The following is a 20208-nucleotide window of genomic DNA, read 5'->3' as shown; positions in this document are numbered from 1 at the left end:
ACAGTCTCTGTCCATCTGGTAGATTTGAGGTCATCTGGTTCACTACACGTGTAAACATAGGCCTACTTGTCAGGAAGCTCTATGTGTCTTTGCTGTATTAAAACCCTAAAAAATGTTATTATGATCGGCCACTTTCCCCTCAAAGAAACAACCTCCTCAGTCATATTTGGGCCACAAAAGTCTATTGTTTTTCTTGACCTATCCCTTTAAAGTATACACCTTTGTTTTTCCACAGTGGTCTGTTTGGTTGATCCTAGTTTTGGTCTGGCCTAAATTGTAAGGCAGGAATAAATCTAGAACAGTAGGGCGTTTCTCTGCCACGTCAAATGCAGCCGACGTTCTGTTCTGGTATCACTTTATTTAGCTGAAGTGTGGTTGTTGGGTTTCTTGTTGTTCTGACCCGTAACCCCCACGCCATCGACTCCAGGTCAACGTGAAGGCCACCGAACCAAACCCAGACCACACAGACAAACATTTATTATGACCGTATCCCAAGCAGGAGTTTAAATAAATGATAAAAACCATACAGAGCAACGTTACCTTTTGTGTCTTATAAAGGATTCAAAATGGGGAAAAACAATAATTAGATTTTGACCTAAATTTATTGTTTTCAACAAATATATTTTATGAGCTACATATTCCTAGTCATGTATGCATACATGCTCTTTTCCAAGATTTCAAGTGAACAAAGCACATTCATTCCCCCTTCAATTCATGCATTCATGCTACTTTATTGATGGCTGAACTAACAGCGTCTCTAATGATATGTCTTAAACCTGTGAGTGACTCCAAACACTTCATAAAGTTAGATGAAGGAGCTTAAAGTCTCTAAACTAACATGACCTCCTGACTGCCACCTCAGAAGAATGACTCCTTTGCCTTAGCGTTTCAGTCCACACTGAAGCGGTAAATGAATCTGCAGCTCATTAAAACAGATTCAGTCAATGTGAACTCTGTTATTAGAGCTTTTTCAAACTTGACTTTTAGTTGCGTGTTTACAGTATATGCAAGATTTTCCATTTTAGTGGGTTAGCATGTGTGACATGTAAATATGATGTCAGTGACAGGGAGTGCAGGTCAGTCCGGTTACAAACGTATAAAGAAGAAAAAAAACTACAACAACAAACAGATTTTTGAACACTGAAAGACTCCTTCAAAATTCAGAGTAGGTGTTGCATTCAGGGTAGTGCTGAACAAATGTTTAGTCTATAAACATGGGATAATTAAAGAGGACACTTATAGGCAAAACACAAGAAAAAGCACTTTTATCAACATTTTGTAAAATGTAAAAATTGCAAAAACATTCCACAAAATAACTAATTTTAGACCACCTATCTGATTTATTTTTTTGTGTGTGCATCTCAGGGCCTCTACAGTTTCTTACCTTTCCTCTGCAGCTCTCTGCTGTGTTGTGTCTGCTGGTGTCTGATGCACTCCGGCTCGCTGGGACTCTCCTGATCAGCCTCCTGTGGAAAACAGAACATCACTTACTGCTCTTCTTTTCAGCTGTGAAATCACTTTCTTCCTCCTCCTCTCAATAAGTCACAAAATGTGTCCACCACTGTCACGCTGCCAACCCAAATCAGTTACAAGCTCAAGTGTTTCAGGTCTGCACTCTTTTGTTGGAGGTTGAGGTCAAATGCTCCAGACATAATGAGCAACACCAGCTGGAAAAGTACAAACGTCTGAGGGAAGAGGTCAAGCAGAGTCAACACAAACAATCAGGACGTCATGCTGCGCTACTGCAACAAGTGCTGCAGCTTTTCTGCCTCGAGTCAGCAGCAAGACGGTTCAGACTAAGAGAGAGGCTGTATTGTTTCGGCTTATGGAAAAGAAATATGTGAAGCGTGCAGGAGGAAAACCAGATATGGGCACTACTGTTGGGCCTCTTTGACCTTTAGCTTCTACACAGGAGAATCAGCTGCGTAAATAAGGCTCCCCTGAGCACATGTGTGCGCACATCCATACAAATCTTAAAATCACATCTGCACATTTTATTAATCCACCATGGTCCGAAGACGGAAAGTTTTGAAGAAAAAGCTCCTGTGTGGAGTTTCATGTGTTATGCATCATCTTAGCTCCATTAAACCACAAAAACGCCACACAAGTAACGTGGTATGTATTTACTAACTAAGTTTGATGGCCTGGAAACAAAAACAGTCGTTTGACACAAAACTTAAAATATATGAAGACACTCGAGCCAGCTTGGGGTTGCTCAACAACTTTATAAATAATGTGCATGGGAGGAAATGGGCTAATGATCCAGATCAACCGTCGTCCATTTCATATTCTGACAGCGGTTATTAATGTAGCCACGAGCGAAGACCTCGAGGCATACAAAAGTCTCCAAGAGTACAATTATCATGTCTGTAGTTGAAGACTGGTTACCACTCTGTAACAGTTTGTCTTATGTAAACAGGTAAACTAATGATATTATAAAGTGAGCTTTTCCCCTCGTCTTTTTCACAACACACTGCACATGCATTCTCAATGAAGTGAACAAATCTACCGTTTCAAATATTTTCTGTTCTCCAAGAAAGAAGCGCTCATAAAGCTATTTCATGAGGAAGGTGCACAGGTAAACATATCTCCAACAAAATGATCTGGACGAGTCCTGATTGAAGCTGCCCATTGATCGATTTACGATTTGTCAGCCTTCTCTGCTGGCATAATTCTTGAATTTGTTCTCCTAGGTGCGTTTAACTGCAGGAATTTTAAAGTATGACTTGTTAAACTGTATCTGTCAGCCAAAAACTGCACAACATTTGACCATTTTGGTTGAATTCACACCACTTGCTCTGCAGTAGGTGTTCTCTTTAACTTTTATGTTTATCCACTGGAGGTGGTCTATCAACATGGAGATTAGACGCACGCAGGATGTGGTGCCGTCGCAGATCAAAACGGTTTAAAACATTTCAGAATACTTCTCATTAACGCAGTGAGTGATCTGAGCAGACTTTAGAGTGCACATGTTGCCGTAAATTTAAATCTCAAGTTTAAGGTAGAGGTGTAAAAGGACCAAAGGCATTTTGCTCTGCTGAATGAGACCTTCCTCACCTTGAGCAGATTACAGGGCAGAGCAGCTCACACACATACACACACACATAAAAAACTAAAACAGGGGAAAGGAACCTAAACCAGAAAGAATGAGGGAAAAAACAAAAAGCGCAGCTCCAATTTAAACTTTGTTAATAAGACAAGTTTTCAAGTCAAAACCAGTCAGGAATGATTAATCTGTGAATAAGTCTGAGTAAGGAAGTTAAAAACTATGCAAATCTTTCAAAAAGATCTGATTTAATTTATTTTCCAGCGTCCAGTTTTTCCATAAAAACGACTTTTTAGCGTTTCAAAGTGTGACTCGTAAAGTCAGGCACACCACAGTGGGAAGCTGTAATTTAGTGAAACGCTCCTTTAATGACTCGTTAAAGTGCCTGATGAGTTTGAAGAACACAAACAATAAAAAGAATCCACTAAAGTGAAGTGATGCAAAAACGACAAAAAGGACACTGTCCCTCTCAACACTCGCATAAAGAGGGATAATTGTGTTTGAGCCATAAACTCAATTAAAGGACAAGTCTGCTGCCCCTCCTGCTTCTAGACAGACAGCCGTCCTTTCAAAGATCCCTCTAAACCAAAGAGAACATATTTCTCACAGACGGTAAAGCTGAGTTTAAAAAAAAGCTTGAGTAGAACTGGAGTTGGAGAGCAAAAGCTGAAGACCCGCGCCAGCCTCCATGCTATCATTAGTGGTTTTTCCGTGGCCCAGACAGCCAGGACCTGACACCAACACCGTCCCACTCCAGCACACACACAAACCTCACGTCCCATCTGGTCTCAGGAGCCTGTTTGTGTCAGAATATAAGTGCAGAATTTAAAAACAACACAAAAACAATGCGTTCTGGTGACCACAAGACGGCGTAGACCATCAGGAAGGTCCAAAGAAACATACAAAGCAGCGCACACCTCCTTTATCAACCGCTGCAGGCAACTGCAAATTATTGCTCCAGTTTTCCATTAAACGTAAAGCCGTCACACAACGGGTGAGGTCAGATTATATGAGGGTCTGCCACGCTTGCACGTGGAAGCGAAATATAGGAACCTGGCAGTTCACTTTCCATTACTGCAGTCTCAGGAACTGCACGCCTGGCTTCGCTCCAACAACAGCAACAGAGTAGCAATCATCTTCTGTCCGAGCTGAGGAAGCATCACAATCACACTCGGACTCATCCCCTTACTGCAAAGCTTAACTTACGCCTTGATATTTTTGTTTACCCTCTTAGCGAATTTATTTCTCAGGTTTGTTCTTGCAACTTAAAAGGAAGTGACAGCAGAAACAAAACTTTATCTGCCCACCCAAACTCACCTGAGCAGCATGCAAAGCTTTAAAGAAGAGTTTAAAACAATACATTTAAAATACTATGTTTGTTGGGTCTTTGTCACACAGCTGTTGGAAAACTTCACAATCAATTTCATCTTACTGTTAATTAGCTGATTTGTTGTTTGAACACAAAGTCAATTAATGCCAATATATAGTTTTGTAAGCAAACCTGAAATGTAAACACAGAGGCAGGTAATCCCCATAATCCAACCAGATGAAAACAGGCAAAGTCAGGAAAGTCTTCTCAATTACTTTTTAGTGGAGAGAAAATAAAGTTTAAAAAAAAATTTAAATTAAAAAAGCCAAATGAGCATTTGATGTGTGAAACCATCAGCACCAAAATCAGAGTGACATTTACCTCCTTTTCCTTCTTCCTCTCTGTCAAAAGTACCAGTAACCTTTTGAGACAGGACGCCTGCTATTCTGCCGCTCTGCTCCCTCAGCCACATCACACACACACACAAACACACACATTTACACCACCACAAACACACACACACACAATACCAACAGGCCACTCCCTTAACTTCCCCTCCCTCCCATTCTGTCTCCAAAGGGATCTGACCCCTACCACACACACACACACACGTTGATGGGTTACTGGTTGACACATTAACGTTTAACACTCTGTCTTTTCTTTGACCTCTTTTTGTCCTCAGAATTATACTAAATACTTTCTATTCTGCAGCAGTAATTGGCTTTAAACATTCAAATAGTACTTAAACTTGAAAGATAAGTTAAAGAGTAGAATATTTATCGCAAATGAGCCAAAAGAAACTTTGACTGTCCCTAATTTTTCTGCATTACCTTTATACCCAGTAAAACCTACATTTATAAACATATGCAATTAAGTTGTACTAGAAACTTTAAAAAAAGGCTTTCCTTTTCGTGCACCTATACTGCATATTGCGTGTGTCTGTCTGCTGTGGAGGCATATCTTGGATCTTCCGCAGGACAAATGTACAAAGCTCAAAGAGATTGGGCGCTGTGATGTGAGGGGAAGGAGTCGTGCTGCCTCTGGCTCGTGTTGTTTTTGGACACGTACCCATTCTGGCACAGACAAGACTTCTGGGGCTCACAGCTGGAGGCGTCTAGCCCCGACAGATATCCTCAACCCTCTGCTCATTCATCTCGGCGACAACCGTGACTCACAACTCAACCACCGATTCAGAACAGCTGACCGACAAGAAGTGCGAAAGACGCCTTGAGAGCTAGGAGGATTTTGGTGTGACAGGATGCTGTGACTGAATACACACACCCACATACAAAAAGCTAAGCACAGACAATAGCCCTGATTGTGACGATCTTTTGATTGCTTCTCACTCACGAGAATCTCACTGTGGTGGGAAAAATATGCTTGACAAGGTACTCTATTGTATTTTACATACAGGAGGCATTCCACCACACACAGAGGCTAAAGCCTGGTTTATACTCCATTAGAAGGGAGAAGTTGCATCTTGCTGAGGTGGCTGCATAATGAAAAGCATGTTTTTCTTCTTGCACCCACCACTAGGACCTTGTCTTGTGCATGTTCCCTAACAAAAATAGTATCTTACAGGGTGCCAAGTATTGAGTGATTGGTCAGAACTGTGTGCGCATGATTGTTTATGAAAAGTGGCTGCAGTATTTTGCTCGCACAGCTGGCTGAGACTGGTACAATTTCCAGGCATCTTTACAATTCTTTCAGCAAAAACGATAAAGATAGTCAAATAAAAATTATTAAAAAAACTAGAGAAATCACATTTCCTGTGAAAATTCAGTGTGAATGCTTATTGCTGAAGGACTTGCTGAAAAACAGCTGAACTTAACTAAAACGTGCTGAAATGTAGCTGAAATGAAAGAACAAGCCACAGTTAGCAGAAGAAAGCGAAATAACACAAATTTGCTGAATTTGGTTTAAATAAGCAAAAATTAGCACAACAATTAGGTAATTAACTAAAAGAAGCTTAAATTAGCAAAGAAATTGCTGAAAAGAAGCTGAAGAGGCAGAAAGAAGCTTAAACTACCAGAAGGAAGTGAAATGAGCTGAAACTAGCTAAATAAAATGTGGAATTAGCTGAAAAAGCTCAATTTAGTACAAAACAGCTAAAAAGTAGCGGAAAGAGCAGAAAAAGCTGAAACTAGCAGAAATCACCACGAAAAACTTGAATTGATCTGAAAACAGCTAAAATTAGCTAAAAAATACAAAAATAAAATAGTTAAAAGGTAGAACAAGCTTAAATTAGCAGAAGGAAGCAGGAAGAACATGTTTGCTGAAAGAAGCAGAAATGACCCCAAAAAAGTGGAAATTATCTGTTAAAAAAAATAAAAATTAGCAACAAAAAAAAAAGGCTGAAAACTAGCTAAAAAGGCTGAAATAAGCTTAAATTACCAGAAGGAAGTGGAGAGAGCACATTTTTTTGCTGAATTAGGCAGTATTTTCTAAATGAGTGCATAAAATGTGGAGTTGGCAAACAAAGCTAAAATTTGCAGGAAGAAACAGTTAAAAAGTAGCTGAAATAGCAGAAAAAGCTGCAACTTTCAGAAATAAGCTGAAAGGAGCATAACAAGCTGAAATTAGCAGAAAGAAGTTAGAAGCAGCACAAAAATGTAGTTAGTAGAATAAATCTGAAAGGAGCACAAAACAGCTGAAAAACGACCGACATTAGCTGAAAGTGCAGAAAAAGAGTTTAAATTTGTACAAGAAAGCTGAAAGAAGCTGAACCAGAACAAAATGTGGAAGGAGAAGTAAAATGTTGTCAACAGATCTAAAGATATGAAGGATGTAAAATGCATTTTATATGAAAAAAAAAAGTGGCAGAAAAAGCTAAATATTTCAAAAAGCTAAAGTTACACCAATACCAAAAGTCATAGCAGGATTGTCCTGAAAGAGCTGAATGTTTTGATTTTTGATTTGATGCTTGAAAACTGCGGGACGAGAATCGCACCAAAAAAACGTACAAAAGAAAAATGTATCACAATAGGGTGAATGCTTCATAAGCGTTCACACAAAATCAAAAAAACTTGTGACATGAGACAGGACGAATTTTGTGCACAGAGACAGAGATGCAAGCAGCGAGTGCGCCTCGGCTGGGCAGCGCGGAGAAATGCTACTGTCAGTCAAAAATGATCGTGGTCTGTTTGCGGCAAATTTTTAAAATATTGCTTCTCCTTGGTTAACAACAGAAATACCAGATTTTCCTCATCCAACTCTTCCATCGTCAGCTAAAAACATTTATTTTGCCAACCCTGCTGTGTGTTGTTGCTGTTTGTGCATGATGTGTGCTGCAGTGGGGGGACGTACCAGGAGTTCAACCTACAGTTTCTCTGAGTATGAACTGTCCATCATGTCAGTAAGATCTAATATATTACATCTTATGAAGTATAAGAACTTTAATGTACACAATAAGAATTTAATTAGTTTCTTCCTTTACAGAATCCCATCCATGGCAACCAGAACATCCAACACAAGCTTGTGATTAAAAACATCAGATAAGAATAGCAGATTTGTCTTTGATAAGTGCGTCTCCACTCAGCTCTCGTCTTATCGGTTGTTCTCCGGTGTAGATGTGTTTGCCACTGACGTGTTTCCCCGCTCTGTGGGTGGCATCAAAGTGGGCAGTATCATAACAGGTCATTGTGTTTGAGCCACTCTTCCGCTGATGTCCTTAATCGCCCTACAATCGGACTTCACTTTCTTTAGCTCATCTCAGCACGGCTTATAAATCCACGCGTGGCCATGCTGCACCGTAATCTCTGATATCTCTCTGTAAAAGTGCTCATTTCTTGTGGCTCCGTCCATCAACACGATCAGAGAGGAAGTGGAGGTTCAGATGTAAACAAAATGAGGTTAAATCGTGTCATCTGGACCAGCTTCTTTAAGTGAGAAACGTTTTGTCCCCCATCCAGAGGACTTCTTCAGTCTACATACAGCCTACCAGATCTGTCCCATAAGTAGCCTGCACTGCTGTGTTTCAAGCCAACCTCCTGTTGGAATCTCAGAAGTAGGCTCAGATGTCGTTTGCCGTTTTGCTGGTCCAGTAACGTAGCTCCGCTGGCCACTCAACATTTGCTGTATGCTTCCATCAAAATCAACACCTCAGGAGTCTGCTTGGAACCTCAAACAAGATGCTCCCATAAACTGGGCTGAGTGGGGGTGGGTACAGACAGTGGACAGGCCTTACTGGTGCAGAACCGATGAGTTGAGGCAGTGGCAAAGCGCCATAAGATTACACCTGGCCCCTTCAAAGCTCTACACTAAACTTCAGGTCTTAGTTTTATGACGCTCTTAAAACTCAGCCACTACAGGGCAAGTCAGCTGAGAGAAATCAGAGAAAAACCACTGAAGAGGATTCAACGTTTCCAAAAGGGTAAAACTTTGTGCTAGTGGACGTGTGAAAGACGCTCCCTGACAAAACCAATATACAGCCTCCACCAAACTCCAAAGTAAATTTCTTTCTTTTCTTTCAGGATGGAAGAAACAAGAACACATTCCTGACACTGTAGTGTGTGTTTTGTGTGTGTTTGTGCACACGCCTGCTGCAGCCACAGTAATAACTCAAGTGGCGAAGCTGGTTGTTGTTGTTTTTGTTTGCTGCATTCTTCACTGCGGCAGCAAAGAAACCTCAGTGGTCACTGTTGGCGTGCAAACAAACTCTGCCCCCGCAAACTGGTCTGTGCTTGGCTCATCTCTGTCAGGCTGACACGAGCACACGTTACATCTTGCCCAATGGACGTAATGCTGATTTTCTGACTGCACGGGATGATTTTGCACAATCAACATTGGTTGCTTCATTAATGCTGCTCTACTCACTCCTGTTCCCATGATGCACTGGGGCTCCAGAATGTCTGCATCCAGAGAGAGATTAGAGATTTTACTCTTCTCCACCGCCCCTAAAAGAAAACATACAGACACAACAGAAGTGTTCAGACATTATTTCAGATGAAGTATGCGATGTAGTATTTTATCTGATGTCAAACTTTATGTGTTAATGTCGATACAAGCTGAGTTGTTCTGACATGATGAGGAGGGAAAGGTTTTGTTTTTGAGCCAGAGTGATGGCGGAGCTCATCAAGACCTGACAGAGCTAAGGAATGACAGGAATCCATGACTTGATCAAAGATTATTCAGGAGACAAATCTGCTGTAGTAACCATGGCAACAAACAGACAGGTATACCTCGACTTCATAGATAACCCAATGATGATAATATCTGACTTTTCCTTTTCAGGGTGATGCACAACTAGGAGAAAGTAAGAGGCTTTTACCTTCATTTTAACGCCCTCATCAGGTTAAACTGTGTCAGTGCTCAACGCCAAAAGTACAATCCTCTTATTACATTTATAGACGACCAATCAGAGAGAATCACAGACCTGTGCAAGTCTTAAATTAGCCCTTGTTTCTTTACATTTTACTTCCAAGAGGCACAACTTTCTTGATTTTACCCATTAATCAAAACATTTTGCTAGAAAGTTAATACTGAGCTAGGACAATATTTGTAAACTATATACTTTTTAAATTAGTGTCATTTACACACACACAAAAGAGAGATCTTTTTAGATTTTTTAATAAACATTATTCTCTGAAACAGGGGTGTCCACACTTTTTCAGCATGCGAGCTACTTTTAAAATGACCAAGTCAAAGTGATCTACTACAAGACCCCGTTTACATGAGAACAACCTCTGGAAACTGTACTGTTTTCTTCAATGTTTACTCGGAGTATTAAACAAAAAATGAGCAGGTTTACACGAAAAACGCTGTAGATTCCATGTCAGTCGGGTTGCCAGATAAGAAATTATGAACTATAGTACTGTGGCTTTAAAACGATGGTATTTTGACTTATGTGCCGAGTAAAACTATTCTAAGATAAGGTGTATGTTGTGTTTGTTGAACATGTGCACAGAAAAGGAGGGGATAAATAAGACATTTTAAATGTATCTGGCAACCCTGACAGGGCTCAGCTGCTTTCATCACACATGCAGCATCTGCATGATCACAGTTCCATCCAAACTGGTGACTACACTGACATGAATTTGGAACTCAAAAAACCTCCACTCTGAGACCTGGTTTGAGAGAACGATGGCTGTGACTGGCTACTTGTATATCAATCAAGTAACAAATTTCATAGTGAGGATGGATGATAGCCTGACGTCTATTGTTTTTTAATGCCATGCAATCTACTCGTAATGCCTTTTGTGATCGACTGGTAGATCGCGTTCGACGTATTGAGCACCCCTGCTTGGAAATTTACTTTAGGATTCATGCTCTATTTTTGTTTTCTTATTTTTAGTTATAATCTAGCTTATTTTGTTTTGTACATTTTTAATTCTGTTCTGCTTATTTTAACTTTTAAGAATACAGTTTCAGCTTATTCAACAAACTTTAGCTGTCATTTACAGCATGTTTGCAGAAGACACAAGCACCTCTAGTTTTCATTTATGTTCCTACACATTTTCCATAAGTTGTTTTCTGTTTGGTTGGTTTGTATTTATTCAGCCACCAGCAAAGTCCAGTTCTTCAATTTAGAAGTCCACCCGAAATAGAAATCCAGTTGTTCCGTTTTTAATATTTTTATGATTTTTGGTTTGCCATGTGCTGAATTACTAATAATATACACTGGCATATTGATGAGTACCAATAAAATTACAAGACAATCTAGTTTCTTGGCAGCAAAGTTAAAATAAATTAGGTGTTGTTTAAAATGTTTGCAATGTAATTGCATACTTTTTCCAAACTGAGAATATCACCCTTACTACATTCGTTACAACAACAAAAGTGTTCCCTTTAAAATATCTGCTCAAATGATTCTGTATACAGTAATTGCCTCTAAAATTAGTTTTCAATAACCAAGTTGAGGCAGACAAATAAATCCCAGTTCACCTTGCAGCTGCTCATCCCGGATCTGTCGGATTGCTGCTCGAATCATCTTCCTCTCCTCGTACTCGCTTGCAGCACGGAGCTACATAAACATAAACACGACAGCTCAGTGCACCCATGAAGTCACAGTAAAATGCTCAAGTACACAAAATTATATTTTAAAAATCACCATTTTTGTAAGCTCATCAATATCCTGCATTAATTTCAGTTTTTGTGACAGGACGTCCAGGTTATTGCTGGATTCAGATCTGAGAACAAGAATGGAAAAATAACACTTATTATTTTTTAATGAATCTATCCAGCACAAGGCAACTGAGAAAAAAAAAAAGTATCAAATAAACAAGTTGACCTGCACTGACTTTCATCTGCAACTTCAATGCATGCTAGCTAAAACAGAGCATAGAGAAGTCATAATATAACATAAGAGATTTGAAAGAAGTGGCTAAAAAAATCCTGATAATAAACACAGCTCTTATTCTCCCTTCATTACGTCTCATATTTCTCTTTTCATCACCCAAACCTTCCCTCAGTTCCCTCATTATCCTCATTTTTCCTTCATTACCTGGTTTTAAAGGACGTGTGGTGCAGCGAGGTTTGCATATTTGACATTCTCCAGCCAAGTCTCATGGAAATAACATTTGCAGAGATGCGTGGACGTGTGACAGATGGCATGATTTCTTTAGCAGCTTCAGTGAGGAACCTCCATTGTTTTTGTAACTCAAGTCATCTGACAGAAGAGGTGACTGGAAATGATTATTAGGGCCTTCTACAGTTAGGAGGATTGAGTGACAGAACGGCAGCAGAGGGCTGGAGGATACTCTCACATCAAATAAGATTAAATCTTCACTCCAAACCACATGCTGGGATGGAGCTATGGAGGCTTAATATTAAACAAATACTTGAAATACACACCTGAAACATGTGAAATTCGAAGATTTTATACAGGCAAGAAGGTTAAGACCATTTAGAAATTTAAATCCAACTTGACTTGTATTATTTGACATCTTTAAAAAAGGATTTTGGGTTAACTATGTAAACTTAACTATGATATATGTTGCAAAGAATGACTGAAAGTAGAGCATATCGGCTTAATTGAACGTTCATTTCCTGAAGTTTGACAAAACTGGACAGATTTCAGGAAATCTTAAACAAACAGAGACAATTGGGGAAAAAATATTAGCTGTGGCATTTATTTTCCAACGTTCAATTGCTCCCCATTTATTGAATCATAAATGTTTTGTGCATTACTGAACAAGAATAATTATGGAAACAATAAGACTTTGAAAAGTCAATAATTATAAAAAAATAATAAAAATCTGACAAAGGTGATTTGAACTTCAGGATTGTTTGTCCCATTTTAGTTTTGTTTGCCTGCAAGAACATGTTTATTATCATTTAAAAAAATGCAGTGTAGTGTTACAGCCAAATTATGAGTTGATCTACGTTCTTCAACTGTGTGGTAGAAACTGGAAAAATGCTTATATATAAATAGAGACTTATCATAAGTCAGTCAAAGATAAACTGGAGAAATTACATTTTCTATGAAAATGAGGCGTGAATGCCGACTGTTGAATGACTGAAGACATTTGCTGCAAATGCTAAAACTGAATTATTAAAGCTAAATGAAGAGGAACAAAATAGTAACTAAAAGTTTAATAATAACAAAAACACCAAAAGTTAAAAACAGACAAAAGCTCGTTAAAGTTGCAAAAGACTAGACAAAAGCTAAAGGCAGCTAAGTGCTAGCTAATTTCTAAAGTAACATAAAATTTCTAATCTAGAGCAGGTATGCAACAGTAGATTTCAAACACACCAGTGTTTAATAATGAAATCAAGAAATCTCAATGTAATTCTATGGGATAATTTTGGTAAATAAAGTTGTTTTTTTTTTTTTTAAAAGCATACAATTTACAAAAAACAAAAGTCTTCACCTGAATTTCTGGAATGAGAAGATTTTTATTTATTTTTTTACATTTGAACAGTTAAAATAGAACTAAATTACCTAAAGCAATATGTCTGAAAGGTACCGAAGACAAAATTAAAAATAAAGAAAAATAGGACCACTATCAACAATCACTAAATAAATTTGAATGAACTTGTGAGAAGGGGGGAAACCTGTCTTTTGAAACAACTGTAAGATGAGCACACAAGGTAGAAAATGGAATTTTTTCAGCACCTGTGACTTTCCACCTCAGTATTTTCAGGCTTTTCCCATCTGCAGCTGAGGGACTCTGTTTGGTTTGATTTTCAAGTCATTTTCTCATTGCCTGAAAAACTTTCTCTTTGACAAACTTTAAGACAGATGTGTGTCTCTCACATGTGCTGGTTCTCCTTGTCCTCCTGCTGATTGAGGCGCGTTGGTCGAAATCTCTTGCTGGCCAGAGCGGCCTCCATGTCCTCGATCTCCCTCCTTCTCAGCTCCCGGATGGCTGAACGAATGAGGCGTCTCTCGTCCAGATCCACGGTTCCATCCAGCTGCAGACAGCACAGGTATGACGATAAACGTAAGAGCAGATAGAGCGCTATCACATGGATGATAAACATTTGCTTTGCAAAGACCAATGATTTGCCACCAGTTTATTTGCATGATTCAACAAAGACTGTTGGTCTAATTTGAGGAAATGATCGCAGCATTACACAAGTAACACAGATAGTTATGAAGAGCCTGTTTAGTAAAAGAACAAGACTGAAAATGTCCAGACATAATTTCACCTCGATTTCCATCATCACCTGCCACCACAAATATGGCAATACTGTTTTTGCCCATGTGTGTGTACCGTATTTTTTGGCCTATAAGTCGCAGTTTTAGGCATAATTTACAAGCCTTGCATCTTATACACCGAAGCGACGTATACGAATTTTCCCCATATTTATAAACCAATTTTTGGCTGAGATATGATCGTTTTCATTCATTCTGACTGAAAATATTGAACACTACAATTTTTCAGCCGCTAGATGGCACTTGCCGAAGTGTCCCTGGGCAAGACACTGAACCCTTCATAGCCTCTGATGTGTGTCCCATCAGTGTATGAATGTGATAAAGCTCTGATTAGTCTCTTTAGAATGATTTGTTCAATTAGCTTTGTAGAGATCTAGTAGAGTGCTGTTTGAATGGGTAAATGAGGACACAGATTGTAGTGTAAAGCACTTTTGAGTATCTTGAAATAAGATAGAAAGGTGCTATATAAGTACAGTCCATTTACCATTTACTTGAGTAGTAAGGCATGCCGTTCTGTTATGTAATAGGTAAAAGTGGCTATTAATGACACAATCGGCTTGCCATACATGCCACCTTCGTCCAGCTCGCCTGAAGCAACCGTCAAATCAGCTTCATTTTGCTGCGCCACCCCAGCGAAATGCAGCTAATTTGACCATTAAAGTGCATTCAATAAGTAAAAGTTAAACTGAGACACACCTTTGCTATAATGTCGAGCAAACAAATAATTGTTTTAGGTGCTTATATTGTTAAATTTCGAAGAAATGCGCAGCGTTCCTCCTCCCTGATTTCCTCCCTGTCTGCGCATTTATAGATTTTTCCATTTTATTAGACAAATACAGACTGATGCAACTTATAGAGCGGTGCGACATGTATGGCGGAAAATACGGTATGGGTGCATGTGTCTGTTAGGAAAATACCTCATAAACACCAAATTTTAAACAAGCCATTAAAAAGTAATTATTGGGTGCAGATCTACAACTAAATAACCTATTTGGGCGAACACAACACAAGATGGCTCACAGAGCCAACTTCATGTTACAAAACACAAAAACTGTCTATAGAGTTCCGTCAATTTGACAAGTTCTGAGCTAAATTTAGGCTTGGTAGTAGCCGACAGTCATTCACAACACATGTATGAGATCTTTTGATATCAGGTGAGATCATGAATAACATTACTGTCAAGGTAGGATCAAAACACCTTTCTGACCATATAAACTAAGGAGTGCTGGGCATTTAATCTCCTTCAGATTTTAACATCTTTGATGACATAAAAGTTTTAGAAATTATTTATTTAGTCATTCTAATCAGATTCACAACTGTTGGTTAACCCTGAAACACCGAACCTAAGCAGCCCTGGTGTATTTCTGCATGTGCAGTCGCTGGTTACAGGGTGAGCAGGGCACGGGGACGGCTTATTGACTGCTGATGTGATCGGACTTCACTAATGAGACGAGACACACGCAGGATGAGTGACAGACACAGCAGCAGCTGTTGCTCCGCGATGAGAAACGAGCGTGTTCAGCTCTGAAAGCTCATCCTGTTGTTCAGGTACTTTCCTCTGTCAAACCGTTGAAGACCACTTAAGACACCCGCTGATGTACGTCGTCGCTCTGAGTGCACTATTAGGTAAATAAAGCCCTTTTTCCAAGCAAAGGACGACTAATTAGGGAGTGTCTGAAGGAACACCTGCAGACAGATGTGCTCTGAATGCTTTCATCTAAGCGGCAGCCCTGAGAACGAGGTGGGGGTAGATGGAGCCCCTCGCCTGTCATTTAGGAGACTGATCTCTTTTTGGATCGACAGCAGCAACCTGTCAACACATGCAGAGACAAACAGCTCCTCTGGCAGGATTTTCTTGTAAACCTCACAGTGAGACACGCACTTTAAAAAGTTTCCTGCTGCATCGGTGAAAAGCTACCAAGTCCAGGCACATTTCTTTGTTTCCCAACTAAAGGCAGAGCTGGATGCGATTGTTCAGCTAAGCCGTATATGCTGATGTGTTGAGAAGGGGGCTGACGTGCCTCGCAGCTGGGCCCAGAGACAAATGGAGAGGAGGATCGTCTCATAAGAGATGAAGAAAGCTAGCAGTTTTGAGGTTTTGCTGTGGTTTGACAAAATATGCAGCCTGAACTGCAACGGTTCAAGAGGACGCAACTCTATGCTGTAATTTGTGGAAATATAAAGTGCTGAGCTGGGTGAAAAAAAGAAATGAAGAAAATGATCTGACATGGATGAACAATATGAAATGAGAAAACAGATGAATCGTGAGCTCGTGATGATAACGTGAAACTTTTTTTTTTTTTTTTTAAAGGCAGTCTACACTTGGGTTTGTCTAAAAATGGGCAGAAAAGGCCTGGCCTTGTTCAGGTCATTCCTCACATTCCTGCTGACTCACAAGAACAAATCTTAGTGAAATCTGGTGATCAAGAACTGGTTTGTGTTACCATGATGTGACAACCAGACGCTGCAGTGGTGAGTTTTTGATAGTGAAAAGGGATTTAGACTAAATGAGAACATGTCGCTCCTTTTCATTACTGGCCGGTGAGTGTTTCTTACACTCACACACAAACCAGACACTCGGGGGAGCCGTCTGTTGCCTCACTGTCAAGCTCAGTTCTGAGTAAAACCTATGATGTGATTATACAGCCTGTATCATCACTGCCAAGTTTTAGAGCTGACTGATTTATGTTTCACCACTGAGATCTAACAGCAGAGCCCGGAGTCTGGGCCTCCCATCCTAAACTGACACGCTGAGCGTTTGATAAGAACCAGAATTTCTGTCAAGTCTGAACATTAAACAAAGATAGAGACAAGAGAAGGCTCTTAAACCCGGAGAACGAGACAACCTGCAGAGCTTTTCAGATTAGTTACTGTTTTCAATCATATGTACAAAAAGGGGAATGAGAGTGATGTCATTTTTTGTGAAAAAGCAGGAGTGCAGGAGTCAGTCAGCACTCAGACAAATCAAAATGTAATAAGACATGACAAATAATAGCCACTGTCACCTCAGCTCTTTATAAGTGAAATTCACTTAAAAGGTTCATGGGTGTCCAAAGTGCGGCCCGAGAGCCATTTGCAGCCCTTGGAGTGATTTTGTGTGGCCCACAACTGCAGTTTAAGAATGGCATCATTTTGGCCAGCAGGCTTAAGAGGTCGATGCAGACTTTCTGTAAATTAGTTGGTAATCCTTTTTTTATATAATGTTTAGGTTTAACAGCAAAACAGATGAAAAACAACCTTGTCAAAATGAGTAATATTAAAAAAAAAATACAAACCTTTGGCTATACTATTTTTATTTTCACTTCATGGTACAAAGCACCAAAAAACCTTTACTGATTTCTACAAGAAAGGAGAATTTTTGAAAATGATTCATAAACTTGGCTAAATGTTGCAGTTGATAAAATGATCAAGAAGGAAATTGGACATTTTTAAATGAATATAACATGGCATCATCTATACGAGTTGATCAACTTTATCAAACTTTCTATGAATCTGTTGTATATTTACAGCCGACGATTTTTCAGAACGTTGATCAGCCTTTTGGGCCGTCCATGGTCCAAAAGGCTGATCGACCCACTTTTAAAGGGACACTTACTCATATTACGCTTTTGTTGCTGAGAACAGACTAAAATGAACTTTCCAAACACAAGAAAACAACAAACAGACCCAACAAATCAAATCTGTGTTAATAAAAAAAACATAAGCTTAGTGTTTGAGGCTTTTAATGTTTTGGATCTACAACAACTTAAAACTCTTTCTTCACCAAAATTAGTCAATTTGTCCTTTCTTCAAAACGTTGTTCACATTGAGAGTTAAAATCACATTTTTGTGGCCCACGAGTCCTTTCATCTGGACAGTTTTGGCCCACATGTGAAAACGTTTGGACACCCGTGGTTTAAATGAACCAATCAGTGCGACAGTGGCTACATGTTTCAGTTTGGATTGGCTGTAAACTTTTACGTGCCAAATTTAAACTGTCCAATCCAGATGGCACAGTGCCAGGGAACATAGCAGACTATTAATTTACAAATCAGAAGAGAGGAAAATAAAAGTCAACCAATAACCCTGCACAGGAAAGTAATAAAGAGAGTGCAACCCAAGCAAACAGAACACACCTTAAACTTGGGCTCCGGCCAAAGAAAACAGAATAACCGTTACGGACGGAAACATATGCTCCTGCAGAGACGGAGTCCATTTGACAAAACCACCAGATCGCACAGGCCTCAGAGAAATCTGGGCCAAAAGGGAAGGAAAAAATAAATCTGTCCCGTTATAGAGAACCACCTCAAAACGGGCATTTCTCAAACTGAATGCTCCCGTGTGTCCAAACAATAACACAGAGAGTGACCGTTACAAGCAGACAGAAAACCTTTTCACTTTTCACTAACAGTTTTGATGCATGAGTCAAAAAAATAAATAAATAAATAAATCACACGACAATACATTTTTAGAGGAACAACATTCAGTCATCAAGGCATCGCGGAGCTGTCGGCACCTTAAAATGAGTCACGGCACTGTCTGGGCTTCCTGCGCTCATCTGTTGATAAGCATGTCATCACACCTGTCAGGTCTAACGAGGTTACCTGGTGTTCAATAACAGGATGAACTCCTCTATCTCAAATACAGACAAACACGACGCCTAAAAGATTATTAATCTCGAGTCATGAATGAATAATACGCAAGAAATTGTTCGATTGTGGCACAAGAAGGCTTGGACTTGCGTCGAGTCATTTCCAGACGTACAGCAGACTGTCATGAAGCAAAACCTCCAAAAAGGCATCCATCTGAAGCAGTCCAATCAATCAATCAAGGCCAATTAGAGAGCACTCAGGGTTTACCAGTAATCCCAACCAGCTGGTGACACACTCTCGAGGACTGGAACACCCTCCGCACATGGCAAGCTTTTAAATAGGGCTTTTAGCGTGGGTGATTTTATTCCGCCAGCATAAGTGTCTCCAAGTTCTTCATCAGATGGTTGAAATGCACCGAGCTCCTGAGGAAGAACTGCCAGAGGGAGCAGACCAAACTGTGGAAGCTAAAACAGCATCTTGTGGTTCATTAGATATTTTGCTGAGACAGACACACAAATGCACACAGACAGAGGTGTGTGACGTTTTAATATATATATATTAAAACAGGCTTTCCAGCTACTGAAGAACAGCACAGTGGCAGATCCCCAGCTACCAAGACTGTCGTGTTTCGTCTTGCGGGTCACTAAGGTCAGGTCAAATGTCACAGCTTAGTGGGTGTGTACGGGAAGGTAAAGTCCCACACACATCCATCAGAGAGCATACTGACCCCCCCCCAGGCCAAACGCTGACCCTTTCCACTCCCAGTGGGTGTGCATGTGCTGTTTTTCTCCTTAAAGGTTTCTACTTTGGGAGCGATGACGTGTCGGGGCCTACAGAGTTTGCTAACATTCAGCATTAGAGAAATGCGACTACGCACATGTGCTCCAGCATGAGTTCGAGGCAGGGGGCACGGTGTTTCTGTGCATGAACTAATAATTTCCAGAGCCGGCCAACGTTAGAAAGCAGCCAGGCGGCAGGAAGGATCAGCGTCTTAGTGTTTGCCCTAATAAGGAGACACGAGACACTCCTTACAGCCGGGCTGAAATAGATTAGCAGCTGCCACTGAAGAAACAGTACTGCTACGAACACAAATCAACAATCAGGAGGGGCTGAGAAAGTTAAGAAATACTTTTCAGTCTCATTGTTGCTTTTCTTCTAGGCAGAGTTCCAGTTTGAATCAGGTGGATGCCGATAAATCATTTCTCAGGGCCTTGAGAAAACAAAGCGTGCATACAGTTGCACTGGAAAATGGAAATATAATCAGGACACACGAGAGCAGGGGACACCTGGTTTCTCGGACGTGGGAGTTTCAGTCGCCTCTCGGCTGAAAAATTAACAATCAAAATCAAGGTTAACCTATCAAATGTACAAGAAGGGGGAAACCTATAACTGTAGGGCCGCCGCACGTGTAGCGCAATTCTTCTGATAAATCGGATGGTGGGACGCAGCCTTCGAGTCGGCCTTGGAAAGCAGGGTCCCCCTTTACACTTGAAGTAGCAGACATAAAGAACAGACAGATGGAGGAATGCATGCAGGTCAGAGCGGAGTGGTGGTGGTGGGGGTGTAATAATGATGCACTGAGGACAGATCTGAACTCCAGGGTGTTTGAGTTTACGCTCATAGTGCTTTAGAAAAGAGGATCTTATACGTTTACTTGTACTGTGCGTTATACTAACAGCTAGAC

The 20208-nt window shown here is 40.1% G+C and overlaps 1 protein-coding gene across 1 annotated transcript in view; it reads right to left on the bottom strand.

Annotated features, from left to right (window-relative positions):
* The window catches only part of smtnb (smoothelin b), a 52402-nt gene that overhangs the window by 22619 nt on the left and 9575 nt on the right, over positions 1–20208 (bottom strand). Inside the window, exons 2-6 of the mRNA XM_037680083.1 lie at positions 13552–13709; positions 11404–11482; positions 11238–11316; positions 9171–9250; positions 1385–1466 (exon numbers count right to left, since the gene is read on the bottom strand). Of these exons, the coding sequence (XP_037536011.1) occupies positions 1385–1466; positions 9171–9250; positions 11238–11316; positions 11404–11482; positions 13552–13709 (478 nt within the window). The remainder of the gene's footprint in view (positions 1–1384; positions 1467–9170; positions 9251–11237; positions 11317–11403; positions 11483–13551; positions 13710–20208) is intronic.

This window comes from Nematolebias whitei, chromosome 8 (assembly GCF_014905685.2).
Source record: "Nematolebias whitei isolate Nwh7 chromosome 8, NemWhi1, whole genome shotgun sequence".
Classification (NCBI taxonomy): Eukaryota; Metazoa; Chordata; class Actinopteri; order Cyprinodontiformes; family Rivulidae; genus Nematolebias; species Nematolebias whitei.
Note: the sequence above shows the minus strand (reverse complement) of the source record. Positions and strands in the feature narration are given on the sequence as shown.